General features: G+C 64.6%; 2 protein-coding genes across 3 annotated transcripts; one reads left to right on the top strand and one right to left on the bottom strand.

Moving 5' to 3' along the window:
• The first annotated feature begins 43 nt into the window (after positions 1-43).
• On the top strand, positions 44-7,222 carry CHLRE_02g104450v5 (uncharacterized protein). 2 transcript variants are annotated; one of them, XM_043059775.1, is made up of 13 exons: positions 44-653; positions 940-1,080; positions 1,547-1,622; positions 1,765-1,877; positions 2,042-2,426; positions 2,698-2,802; positions 3,095-3,256; positions 3,509-3,519; positions 3,822-3,945; positions 4,217-4,275; positions 4,522-4,591; positions 4,721-4,890; positions 5,324-7,222. In XM_043059775.1, the coding sequence occupies exons 1-13, from the start codon at positions 399-401 to the stop codon at positions 5,456-5,458; spliced, it is 1,806 nt and encodes a 601-aa protein (XP_042927409.1). In that variant the 5' UTR covers positions 44-398; the 3' UTR covers positions 5,459-7,222. The 2 variants fall into 2 exon arrangements, with proteins under 2 accessions (XP_042927409.1, XP_042927408.1); XM_043059774.1 differs by having other exon boundaries at positions 2,668-2,802.
• Positions 7,223-7,231: 9 nt separating this feature from the next.
• CHLRE_02g104400v5 (uncharacterized protein) lies at positions 7,232-13,493 on the bottom strand. Its single transcript, XM_043059773.1, has 8 exons — positions 12,615-13,493; positions 11,811-12,360; positions 11,471-11,547; positions 11,120-11,212; positions 10,763-10,961; positions 9,878-10,590; positions 9,528-9,666; positions 7,232-9,189 (listed from the first exon to the last, which is right to left on the bottom strand). The coding sequence occupies exons 1-8, from the start codon at positions 13,010-13,012 to the stop codon at positions 7,756-7,758; spliced, it is 3,603 nt and encodes a 1,200-aa protein (XP_042927407.1). The 5' UTR covers positions 13,013-13,493; the 3' UTR covers positions 7,232-7,755.
• Between the last annotated feature and the right edge of the window lie 76 nt (positions 13,494-13,569).

The raw sequence follows: 13,569 nt of genomic DNA, 5'->3' as shown, positions 1-13,569 counted from the left end.
TCGATTGTAGCTCTATGCAATAGCCCCATATGCAAACAACATTCTATTGCTTTGCAAACAATCGCAGAAACCGTTTCTGGGTGAACAATGAGAACGTGCCCGACAGCGACAGACGGGCGTCAAAACACTAAGTATTATAATACAGTTGCATAAACACATCTGTAATCCAAAGCCAGATAGGGTTAGAATCGAGCGTTTACGGCGGCGGATTTGTCAGTCCACCGCCGTTCTTCCATAGGGCAACACTGTAACGCCGCGTTGAGAGCTAGTGCTACATGGGCCGCATTTCACAGCTACAATTAATGCCGCAATCAGCTATGTCACGCTGCTCCCCTCGCAAGCGCGCGCGCCTGACACCGCACTGCTGGGTATGAATTTGTTGCTAATACACTTCAGCCATGGGAGCCGTGTTGTCTTGTTGCGGGGAAGGTACCATTGGGGCCAGTCATGGCAGCCACGGCTCGTTTTCTGCCGCGTTGGGCGAGCAGCCTGGTGAGCAACGCCAGGAGCAGCGAGATGACGCCACTCGCGCCAGTGTGCACGGTGCCAATCCACCCTCATCGATACGTCCGCGGCCGTCCGTCGCTTCGAATCCCGGCAAGGGCGCCGAAGGACCCCCACGTGACGGGAAGGCGGTTGTCGACTCATGCGCGGTAAGCCGCTTGGGGGGCGGGTCGTGACTTTCTCGCCTTTGACAGTGGGACATGCCAGTGGCTGTGAATGGGCAAGCACGCAGGCGGGCGTAATCTTGACACTGCATGGGTTTTGGGTCGTTCGCCCACGTTCGCCCTGTGTAACCCTGGCGTTTCACACCGCGTGCCAACGGCGTTACGCTCCTGCCTGCCAGCCACCCCTTATCTGCAGATTGACCATGCACTAGCGGTGATTCCTTACCTCCCTTACACGCGTTTGCTTATATGCTTGCGTGCGTTTACACAGCGCGTGTCCTCAGATGCGATGCTGGAGACCGGAGGGGACATCTTCACCACCACCACCTCCAACATACGCCTGAATGGCACGTCGACAAACATGTTGCTCAGCAATGGGACCGTCACCACCGTCACCAACATAATGGTTGAGGTGCGTGGCTCGTTCGTTAGCGCGTTTTGCGTGACAAGGCACGCATGCGTGGCGCGGGAAATCCCGCACGACCCAACCCGAGTGTCCCTAGCCGATGCGCCTGCGCGTCGTAGCGGCATGGAGGCTCTGACGGGGCGTTACATGCTTATTAGCTCCCAAGCGTACGGGGGCTCAGCCCATTTTCCAGCTGTACAAAGCTGACACCCCTTGTCCCCCCTACCCTTGCAACCGTCCTAATTAGCTGCTGGCTTACCACACGTGCCGTGCCTTCTGCGTTACGGTATTCAGCAATGACTAACAATTAAAGCGTGTTGCTGCAGCACACCCGTCTAGCACTCGACTCTGCGCGCGGGCATTGCATTGGTGTTGCACCGCCCCCGTACGGTGTCCGTACTTCTAATGTCATTATCATGGCATTCCATGGATGGCGACACGCCTGCCACGTGCTGCTACTCGTTGGGCGCAGGATGTTGAGGAGATCACCACCTGCGTTCAGCTCACAGGCTTCCTGGGTCAGGGCGGCTTCGCAAGTGTGTACCGAGGTCCGTACCGTTTGTGTTACTAATGTGCCAGCTAGCGACTGACCTGCCAGCAGCAGGCAGGTGCATCCAGGGTGTGCGCAGCCCGCCCTTTTAGCCGCCGCTTGCCCGCTCACGACTTGGCGCCACGTTACCGCACCCCCAGGCGTGTATCAGGCCAGTGAGGTGGCCGTGAAGCTGGCCATGGCGGCACGACACAGCGATCCCGACACGTACTGTCGAGAGGCCATGCTGGCGCAGCAGCTGAGGCACCCGCACGTGAGTGGAGCCAAGAGCTGCTGCGCGTGTGCGCTGCTGCTGACTCGTACTGTGCTATATATGGGGACTGGAGGTTCTCTGCTTGCTGCGATGCTCTGCGTCACTTGAGCATGCACGCACGCATGCGCCCACACGCCCTACCTTATGTGCACAACTGGCTGCAGGTGGTTGCCACGTATCTGGCCCGCGGCGCAAAGGTCACACCGGAGCTTGTGGAGCGCTTCAATGCCGCGCCGCCCTTCCACCCCTACCACCCGCACGGAGGGGTCGGTGGCTTGCCTGCTGCGGCTGCTGCCGCTGCTGCAGCCGCTACTGCCACCGCCACTGATGCCGCCACTGCCGCTGCTGCGGTAGCGCAGCAGCATGAGTACGCCAGCGGCAGCAACAGCGCTAGCAGCCAGCTGCCAGCAGCAGCGGCAGCGGCAGCAGGTGCGGCGGCGAGTGGTGTTGCTCCCGGCTGCGGCGCGCCCGCCGGCACTCCCCACACCGCCAGCAGCCGGGCCAGCGCTGGCCTCGTGACGCTTCCCAACTTCTCATCCACGCAATCGGGTACGCGGCATGGTATGACACGGCATGACACGGAACGTGCGTGATGAGGCATAAGAAATATAGACCCCTACCTGTGTTGTGCCCTCAATCGGCGGCGGCCGGCCCACAGTACCGGTACTGTTAGTTGCTACATACCATACGAAGGTGTCAAAGTACCGTCGCTCTTAGTGCCGTACTTGGCCCGCACAACCACCCTTTTGCTGCAAGCCTGCTTGCCATGCACTCTCCCGCCGCGCCGCAGAGGACGCCATGGGCAACCCGCGTGTGGCAGGTCTGCACACGCGGCAGCTGCAGCAGGTGGCGGCTCTGGGCTGGGGGCAGGCGCTGTTCAAGCTGGGTGCGGTGCCGGACCACACACTCATGGTCATCGTGCAGGGTGAGGCAGCGCGCGCGTAAGGCGGAGTGAGCGAGCCTAGTGGGTGGATGGGAGGGTGCGTGCCTGGCTGGGGGCGCAGCGGATGGGCGCGGCGGTGGGGAGATAGATGTGGTGGCACCGCCGGGTGCATGGGAGAGGTGGTAGTGTGGGGGTGGCAAGGTAAAGTGTACGGCGTGCGCGTCTCATTCGCCCCCACGCCGACAGATGAACGGGTGGCTAGCTAGCCGCCTTTGGCTGCTGATCATGCACGGCTGCCTGGAAGTGTTTTGCATGTATCCCTGCCTGCTTGCAGAGCTCTGCGAGTCAGGCAGCTTGAGTCAGGCGGTGAAGGCCGGCGTGTTCCGGCCGCAGCCGGGCCGCACGTCGCAGCTGGCCGCGCGCCGCATGCTTGTGCGCACCGTCACTGAGATATGCCGCGGCATGCTGCACCTGCACACCGCAAACATACTGCACGGTGAGCGGCGGGCTACTGCGTGCTGCTGTTGGTGCGTGCGTTGTGCGTGCGTTGTGCGTGCGTGGCGGTTAGGTTACTATGAAGTGCATGCCGTGCGCCTGCCATACGTGTTAGCTGATGGATGGATGATTAGGCGCTTTTACGGGCGGTGCCACGACTTGCATGCTTGTGGCGGCAGCGAATGCACGCTATACCGGCCCCTCGTACTGCTGCCTCATTACCTCTTGCGCGCACTCGGTGGCGCTGCCGCAGGTGACTTGAAGGTGCGCGCGCCACGTATCGGGCATCACACTACGTCACAGCCGCGGATGCTGGCCGCCGCTGACTTGCCTGGTTGTTGCTAGTAGTTAGGACATGCGTGCGAGGTCACAAGGGAAGAACGTGTCACGTGTACGTGTGTGGGCGTGTGTGGGCGTGCGTGCCGCCCGCCTCCACACACCTGCTCCTCCCAATCGACACACCTTGACTACGCCCCCACCAGCCCGCTAGCTCCTGCACCTGCCATGTGTCATCATTCATCACCCACATGTCTCTAATTATAAACCTGTCCTGGCCTGAACTGCAGCCCGCCAACGTGCTGCTGGCCCGCTCGCGCAAGGACCGCCGCGGCTTTGTGGCCAAGATCGCGGACTTTGGGCTCTCCCGTGTGCTCCGTAGTGACACCAGCCACGCGCTAAGTGACAGCATCGGTGAGCGGGGCAGGTAGCAGCATGGCAGCTAGCAACATCAGCAACAGTTTCGTGCTTGCGTGCATGTCTGGGCTCGTTGCTTGAATGCTTGGCGGGCGTGTGCACGGCGACGCCAGCAATGTGGCGCACGCACTTGCTGCGGCTGGCTGGGGCCGCCGGCGTCAAAGCAAGCAAGCAATCAAGGCGGGCTGGATGCACAGGAGTCCTGCCGTTACAAGCCCATGCTCATCAGGATAAGGCCAACGTTCTGGTGTGTGCCCCTGCTGCACAGGCACGGTGACGTACGCGAGCCCGGAGACCATCAACGGCATCCGCGCCAAGAGCTGTGACGTGGGTTGATTGGTTGGGTGGATGGGGTGCGCGCTCATGCTTCGCGTGTTGGCACCGCCAGACGAGCCCGTGTGTGTGTGTGTGTGTGTGTGTGTGTGTGTGTGTGTATATGTGGCAGGGAGCTTGATTTACTAGCGCGCTTGTGCCTCAACGTATGCCGCGCCGCCCGGCTGTCCGGAGCCCGGCGCACCGCGCTAGATGTGTAACCTACTGGTCGGTGCATGTTGACTGCGGGTGCACTTGCAGGTGTGGGCATTCGGCGTCATGCTGTGGGAGCTGGTGGCTGAGAAGCGGGCCTATTACTGGTTGATGCCGGGTGAGTCGGCACTCATCTGCACAGGCACGGCACGCCGGAGACGTACAGTGCACACGTGGTGGCCACGCACACGCATGCGAGTGAGTACCGTGTGCCTGTACGCCAACAGTATGCCCACCCGCCCCGCAGCCCAAATCATGTGCGGCGTGGCGTTCAACGGACTGCGGCCCACCTGGCCGCGCGAGGTGTGGCCCGAGCTGTGTGACATCGGGGAGCGCTGCCTGTCCACTGAGCCCGCCGCTCGGCCGGGCTTTGCGCAGCTGGAGGAGGAGCTGGTGGCGCTGGAGGAAGCCATGCGGGTGAGCGGGGGAGCGGGGGAGGGTGGTGGGCGAGGGGGAAGGCCGGTGGGGGGCACGGTCGGCGGGGGAGGGGGAGTTGCACGCAGGCATGACTGGTTAGGGAAAGGCGAGCGATGTTGAAACGGCGAAGCGTTGCACCGACTCCATACGGGGAGGGAGAGGCGCAGGCGATGGGTTGGACGGGGCAGTGGTAACGCGGGCCAGTGGGACGTGTGGGATGGGATGGGATGTGTGGGACTACTGCTGTCGGTGCTGGTTCGGTTATGATTGCTGCGTGCATGCGCCGCGGTAGATACGGGCGGCAGGCGACTGAGCCGACGGCGGCGCAGGCGGCGGCGCTCGGACGCACTTGTGTACGGTATGCACTGCTGTCACATGCTTGAGTACGACACCGATCGCGCCCTGCTGCGATGTACGGCTGGCTTGCCTGCAGGAAGAGAGCCGGCAACAGTCATATGAGCGGAGGATGGCGGCTGCCTCCGCCGCCGCCGCTGCGGCCAGCAGCGACGGCGCCGCCGCCGCTGTTGTTGCTGCCACTGCAACCGCGGCAACACCGTGTGTCCCTTGACCACGTTGCGGTGGCGGTATGTGAGCCACCCAAACGTGAGCAGTCAGCAGAATAGTACAGGTGCAGCGTAATTGTGCCCCAGGACACACACTTTAGTATACCTGCTAGCAAGAACCTGTCGTACTCAGGAGCGAGACTTTGACTACCGTACTCTGTTGGGACCAGTACTGCTAAGAATTGACAGTGTTGAGACTGCGATTTCTGTGGTGGTGTGTGTCACACACCAGCAGTAATGGTTGGTGAGGTGTATGCCAGGTACGTGTACTTTACTTTGTTTACTGTGATAGATGCACTGGCATGTAGAAGCTGCCGGTGTCGCACTTCCCGCAGCTGCGGGCGTGCCTGCTTGCGTGTAGGCATCGCTTGATCGTGTGGGGAGGAACTGAGATGCATTGGTGGGTGTATTTATGCAGTCAGAGCGGATGGTTGTGGCCAGCAGGAGGGTTGCGTGCGTTGCGTGGTGGCTGGCGCACGCAAACGTACGGTCATCTATCTGGTGCTGCTCGGCAAATTGCATGTGGTGACATGCAAGCAAGCCTTGCCTGTTATCTAAGTAGAACCTGCATGTGCGCCTCGTATGCTTGATGGGATGCATGTGGATGCTGTGTACGCCCGCGGTCCGCTGCTGGATTCGGCACCTTGGGTACTGTACTGCCGCGTCAGAGTATCTGCGGCGCACTTGGGAGGGAATGGTTTACGGCGATCCAGGCTGTTACAGTACCCTTCGCGGCTGTTACAAGTGATCTGCAAGACCGTCAGCCACGTGCGTCCAGCTGTTCGGTGCGGCGGCGGGTTCTGGTTGTGTACTCCTGTCTGAGAAACCATAGCATTGGCGGGTGATGTCATTAATCGGGCGAACTGCCTATCGCTACAGTCTCTCTCTCTCTGAGCATAGTTCTTTATGCAGCGCTTATGTGCCCCTATGAACCGGGGTCAAGGAAGGTGTTTCTCCCCTGTGAGGGAGATGTGGGCTGAGCCCCTGTGCAAAAGCTGCGCTAGCAGGTTCAGAATGTTTGACATGCATCCATGCTTAGGGTACGTACCGGCATGAGAATACTGCAAGAGAAAGTATTACTTTGAACATGTGCACGTGTGTGTCCGTACTACTGGTGGGTCGAGAGGGTCATGGGGAAGGCGTTTTGCGGGGGCGCGCATGCACATGCGCGTGCTCCAGAACTGCTGGTGGGTCTATCTGCCTGTGGGCTTCGTATGTTGTGGATGCTGTGGTGTTTAACACGTACACACGTGGCTAGCTAGACTCCCCTGACAAGTTCTGCACTTTTGCTGGTTTGAGACAGCCAAAATTTTGGAGTCTGTGGCCAGCAGGACGTGCTTGTGCCTGTAGGTGCCGGTCAGGAGTTGCGGCGGCCGTGGGTGCAATTCCGTACGGTACATGACGGCGAGACATGCAGCGGTTGCACGGGTGCGCTAGAGATTAATACCGTCTGGTCCGGACGACAGGCGAGGAATCACATGCACGGTACCAATCAAGCAAGCGCACGCGAGCGCAAACGCGGTGGTTCAGGGCTCAGCTGACCATGACGGCATGCATGAAGCACGCCCGCGCTGATGCCGTGCGGATGTAGCGGGCAGCAGCTGGCGGGCTAGGCAGGCTCGTGTGTGCGCGTGCAATTGACGGAGCACGGTGATGGTCTTCACCCGCTCAATTACAGTATTACAGTAGCAGGCATGGCGCCCGTGCATGGCGCCCCGTTCACTGCTTCCCGACCCTAATGAATGCGTCTACTGTAATGTATGATGCCATATGCCTGAACATGCCTCTACATACTTTGGAGGGGCGGGGCCACACCTGGTCCAGCACTCCAGCCACTGCGCATGCCCGCCGTCGGCACCCATGCTGCAAGTACCTGAAGAAACACAAGCTGGCACGCGAACCGCCCAGACCGCGCCTCGTCCGCTGCGCGCCTTCCCTCTCTAGCCTCGCCTGCGCCTCACCCAGCCAGAAGCGTACGCATGTCTCAATCCGCAATGCTTCAACGGACGCAGGCAGGACACAGGCGCGTCACTGAAATGCTTAAATGCGAAGGCGCGTAGCTGGGTAGGTGCCGCGCTCGCAATCATGCATCACCAGGTGCTGCCCGCAGTGCAGCTGTGCCGGCGGGGATTGTGCGGTAGCACTAATGCTGCTGTATACCCCGCCGGGCAGTTGGGCACCACTATCCTATGCATTACATGACGTCGACTACCGGACTTCCCCGGCGCTTGCAACGTAATTGCCCCGCCCTGAGGCCCTTGCTCCCTGCCCCGCCCAGCTCCCGTCCTCTCTCGTCACACATTCACGGCCGCAGCAGGCGCCGCTCCCAGTGGAACGGGCTACGCAGCAGCCACACGTCCGTCACCGCGCCGTCGTCATCAAACAGCAGTGCCGCCATATTCTCCTGTTGGTACGGCACCGGCGGCGGCGGCGGCGCCGCCGCGCCCGCCGCATGCTGCTCCGCCGCGCCGCCGCCGGCCACCTTGCCTCCAATAGCTTGTTGCTGCTGCTGCGCCTGCTGCTCGGCCATGATGACGGCAGTAGCCGCCGCGGCGGCGGCGCTGGCGGCGGCAGCGGCCGTGCCGGCGGCGCCCGCCACGCGCTGCGCCGCCGCGGTGATGACTTCCTCCAGCCCCTGCATCTGCGCCGGCATCTGCATCTGCACCTGCGGCATGGCCAGCCTCAGGTCCTGCAGCCGCTCCTGCAGCCGCAGATCCAGGCTGCCCAGGGGCCCGTCGCTGCCGCCGCCGCCGCCGCCAGCAGTGCCGCTGCCGCCCCCGATAGTGCCGTCACGCTGCTGCAGGCTTGAGGCTGCAGCCGCCGGCGGAGGAAGGCTCCGCGGCGGCGCGTAGCTGGCTCCACTTGCTGCTGCCTGCTCCGCACCAGCGGTAGCACTACTTGGGCCCTGGCCTGCGCCAGCGCCCACGGCTGCTGCCGACGTGTCTGAGATGGCCTCCTGCTGCTGTGAGGTAGACGCAGCCATAAAGGCCGCAGCCGTGGCCGCCGTCGCGGCCATGGTAGCAGCGGTGTTGGCGGTGCTGGCGGCGGCGTTGGCGGCGGACGCGGCCGTCGTGGCCACGCCCGCAGCCGTCGTGGCGGCCTGCGCCGCCGCGGTTGCGGCGTTGGCGGCGGCGGTGGCCACATTGCTCACCGCCGCAATGCTGGCGGCGGCGGCCATGCGACTGCTGCTGCTGCTGCTGCTGCCGCTTGTCAGGTCGCCGCCGGCGGGGCTGCTGCCGCCTCCGCTCACCTGCAGGCCCAGCCCCGCGTCTGGGATGGTCGTCGGGCCGGCATGTGACGAGTCGGCATGCACGACTGCGTCGCCTGCGGTGAATGACAGCACGTCGCCTGCAGCAGCGGCAGGCCCACCCGCCGTGCCGCGTGCTTCACCTGCGCCGCCTCCAACACCTTCAAGGGGGCTGCTCGGTGGCTTGAGGCCGGCTCCGGCGCCGCCGCTGCGCATCGGCGAAGCCGCCCCACCGCCTTGTTGTTGCGAAGCACCCGCGGCGGTCATGATGCTGCTGGGGCGGGTGGCGCCGGCACTGCTAGCGCCGGCACTGCTGCTAGCGCTGGTTGCAGCAGTACTTGCGGCGGGCTCCGGCGCGGTGGGTGCTGGTACGGGCGCTGCTGCCGGCGTGATGATGTTGACGTAGTGCACGAAGGCGATGTTGTGGTCGGCGCTGACGGCCACGTCCTGAAGCAGCGGCTCCACGTGATCCGTCAGCCGCTGCTGCGACTGTGGCAGCAGGCGGGCAGCAGGCAGCCGGGAGCGAGCAGGCGGGCAGCGGGTGGGCGGGACGCAGGAGCAGCAGGTCAATGTCCGCCATTTGCCCAGGATAAATTGCGGCGGCACACGCTCAGAGGATGGCACAACGCACCACACCACTACCACTCCTGCGGTAGCATGCAGCCGTTCTGCTCCCCATTCATGCGCGCGCACACACACACACACACACACACACACACACACACACACAGGCATTGCACGCATACACAGTCTGCGTTTCCCGTATCTCGTGTAATCCAACACACCCACACACACCGCGTACACAATCCCTTGCCACACACCCGCACCTGCAGGCGCTGCAGGATGGCCTGCGGCCCCAGCACGGGCTGCTGCGAGCGCATGCTGCCGTACCCGCCCGCGCTCGCCGCCCCCGGCAGTAGCCGCAGGTCCTCGGGGCTAGGGTAGATGCCGTACGCGTCATGCAGCCTGCAGCCGGGAGCAGCAGCATCCCATGGTTGTGAAAGGGGGTGCACAAGGCCAAGCAACACCACTGCTGACTGTGCAACTGCCTACACGCGTGATGTTGTCATGCATACTCCATGCCCTACAAGCTTCACCACGCAAACATCTTGCATGCATGCAGCTACGGTGTTTGGTGCACGCACCACGCACCCGACACTGCAACTCGCCCACCCACCTGCAGTTCTGGGAGAGCACACTGGCAGCCAAGTGCTGCTGCACCCGTGTCGGCCCCAGCGGCTCCTCTGCAGCCTCATCCTCGGGAGCTCCCGCCATGCCCGCCGCCGGCGTCGCACCAGCAGAAGCACCAGCTGTGGCGGCGTGTGCGCTGTGTGCACCTCCCACCGCCGCCGCGGCGACACCCCTGCTGCTCCAGCTGCACAGCAGCAGCCGGGGGGCGCCGCGCGCCTGCTCCAGAGCCCGGCCACACACGCCACTGCAGCCGCCGCCGTAGCTTGGGCTGCTGCCGCTGCTACTGCCGCTGCTGTCGCTGCTGGTGCTACGGCTACTGCCGGCGATGGTGTCAGGGATCATATCGGCACGGTGCGGGTCAGTGCTGGTGATCTGGCCCAGGGTGCTAATGCTGCTGACGCCGCCGGCCGCCGCACCTCCTGCATCGGCTCCGCCTCCGCCTCCGCCCCCACGCGACCCTCGTTGCGCCACTCCAGCCTGCTGCTCGGCCTGCTCCTGCGGCCGCTCGTCCATTCCGCCAGTCGCGGCGGTGGGACCTGCAGGCGCGGCCGAGGTGGCGGCGCTGCGGCGGCGCGGCTTGGCCTGCGCCGCCACCCAGGCGCACGCCGCCTCCTGCATGGCTGCCGCGTCCGGGCGGCCGCCGCGCGTCAGGTGCAGGCGCTCCATTGGGAAGGGCGCCGGGTAGACGTGCACCGGGTCCTGTGGTGCGGGCGGCCAGGTGGGCGGGTGGGCGGTGAGCACACAGGGCAGCTGTCAAACCCCACACCTACCCGACCTGCCCTCGCACCTGACAAGGAAGTCGAGGGGCAACTTCATCACGCAAACTAGACACGGCGCTTTTGTCAGTCGCTATCCGCACTCGCGCACTCACCCACACCCGCTCGTCGCGTTCCTCCTGTGTCATCTGGCGCCGCACCCAGCCCCGGCTGATGAGGTGGCGGCCGCCGCCGCCGCCGCCGCCGCCACTCGCAGCACTAGCGCCGCCGGCCCCGGCGTCCGCCTGCGGCGCCGCATCCGCCCCGGCCACGTTGTCCACCTTGAACTTGTAGAGGCAGTTACCCTTGCTGATCCTGCGGCGCCGACAATCGGTTTGCAGAGATGAGAGCTTGCCGCTGGCTGTGCATCCGCCCACTCCATCTGCGCCACGGACCCATCCACCCACATTTCGACTACCCCACCCATTCACGCCCCCATCCCTGCACACAACGGCACGCACCCACCCCCGCACCTGAATGTGGCGGGGTGGCCGGCCAGTCCGCCCACGTCCTGCATACGGAACTCGCCCAGCACGTAGCCCACACCCGAGCGCACGTCAGCGGCGCTGCACGCGAAAAGTGCAGGGGCGCATGGGGGCGGGCAGCAGTGAGCGCGCTGACTACTCTATGTGTGTGCACCGCCATGCACACGCCCACGCGCCCTGGCACGCGGCGCCCCCGAACCTCCCCGATGCTCAGGCATATAAACTGGGACTCCCGCCCGGCGCGCTCGCCTCGCATTCTCGTAACTGGGTAGGCTGTCTGATAATGATGGGGGGTGATTGAGCTCGGGCACACACACACACCCCGTTCCCTACACGCACCTTGCCACTGGCCGGTACTGCACCCGGTGGTACTCGGCATGCTGCGCCGCCAGCTGAGTCAGCAGAGCGCCGTAGCCCTGCGCCCGACAGCACATGGGCGCACGTGCACACACACACACACACACACACAGACACACACACACACACGCACACGCACGCACGCACGCACACACACGTCAGCAGTGCGGAGTTATTACAGAAGGCAGCCAAGGCTCTAGGTCCTGAGGATGTCAGCATGCGGCACGGGCTTTGACACGCAGGCCTAACGACATGCAGACCCAGCGGCAGTGCATGCGCTGTGGTGAAGTGCCGTGTGCCATGTGCCGGGTTGCCGACTCACCCGCAGAGGCCGGCGATGCAGCACGCCATCCGGCACCAGCACGAAGGCGGACTCCACCTCCCCGACGTTCGCTGGTGCCGCCGCCTCCTCCCTCTGCAGGTTAGTGCGACCGGGGCTTGCTGCGCTGCGGGTGCTGCTGCTGCTGCTGCTGCTGCTGCTGCTGCTGCTGCTGCTGCTGCTGCTGCTATCACCCGCCGCCGAAGAGGAAGAGGTAGCCTCCCGCGCCTCTGGCGCCTCCCGCAGCTGTGGCTGCAGCTGCTGGTTCTGCTCCTGCGCGGTGCCCTGCAACGCCGCCGGCCGCTTGGGCTGGTGGTGGCCACGCCGCCAGCTGAGGTGCAGGTGGTGCTCGTGCTTGTGCGCCCCTGCCGGGGGGTGCGCTGCGTCGGCAGCAGCCGGCCCGCCGCCGCCGCCCTCCTTGGCTGGAGCTGCCGGTGTTGCAGCTGTAGCAGCTGTAGCAGGTGTAGCTGCGCGGGGCGCGCCCGCCAGCAGCTGGGAGAAGCTGTCGGTTGCGGAGTCCACGCCGCGGGCCACGCCTCGCCACCAGGCGTCCCTGCGGAGCGAGCAAGGTGCAGTGGGACCAGCAGTCAGTGGCGGCCGCACCCAAGGCGCCCGTAAGGATGGCGCGTGTGTCCAGCCCCCGCCCCATGTTCTGCATCGCTTGCACGTTGGCCACCGTGCGTGCCGCCCCCAGTGCCACCCCTGCCTTCCCGTTCTGCTCCGTGCCAGTACCCGCACTGAGCCAGCTGGCCCCCGCCCAGCACTCAGCACCCACGAACCACCACAACCCCAGCCACCCCCGCCCACACGAACTGCTCGCAGACGCCGATGATGACACCGCGCTCCGCCTGCTCAGTCTCGCCGCCGATGGGGCCGCCGCCAGGCGTCAGCGGTGACGCCGCCCCGGCCCGGGGGCTGCCGGCCGCGTCCACATCGCCACCGGCGGCTGCAGCTCCCTCTGGTCGCCATCTGGTAATCACTAATGCGCCGCGTGGGCCGCGGCCGCCCAGGCGGCGAGCAGCCGACATCGCGAGCAGCAGCCGTGGCCGCCTCTGGCAGTCTCCAGCCGACAGGCCGCGCGCGCACACCGGCCGCAAGTGCCGCGAACGCACACAGCAACACAGGTGCAGTACTGGGCAGGTCCGCGCAGCAGGCAAGGCCGCCAGCAGCCCTGCCGGTTGCGCGGTTGAGTGTTGTGACAGCATTTTGGCTGCTTTCCTCCTGCGGTGCTTCAAATGCTCCGTCTCGTCTGTCGCTTACTCGCATGGATATTTCACGCGTGCTTATGTGCATGGCTGCTGTGAAGCGGCAAGCCGGTGTTGAATCTTGGCAGGCTGAAGTCGCGGCCACGTCAGTGACCCACGGGGTGTGAACAGCGCAACGGCTTCTGGCTCGCGCCTGTCACCTCGTGGCCGCCACTCCCTCCTCACACCGAGCACTGGACCTGTGCCCTCGACTCGCTCGCATAGGAGTCTGGGTCGCGGGAGCACGGCAGGACCTGGGGGGTCGGTGAGCCACCGGTTAGTGTTGGAGCAGGAGGACATGGCGGACACCCGTGCAGGCGCTCGCTGCCCAGCCTGCTTCGCCCACATACCACACATGGGTGTCGACGGGGTGGGGCTTGGTGGGTGGGGGGCCTCCAGTGTTGAGTGGACCTCCCTGTTCGTCAAGCTGCACCCCGTTGACACCCGTCAAGCAAGCGCGGCGAAGGTAGCTCACAGTGATGTCGTCGCCACGCAGCTTCCGGCGCGCTGTACGTCTT

Source organism: Chlamydomonas reinhardtii, chromosome 2 (assembly GCF_000002595.2).
Source record: "Chlamydomonas reinhardtii strain CC-503 cw92 mt+ chromosome 2, whole genome shotgun sequence".
Lineage (NCBI taxonomy): Eukaryota > Viridiplantae > Chlorophyta > Chlorophyceae > Chlamydomonadales > Chlamydomonadaceae > Chlamydomonas > Chlamydomonas reinhardtii.
This window is presented reverse-complemented; position numbering and strand designations above follow the sequence as displayed.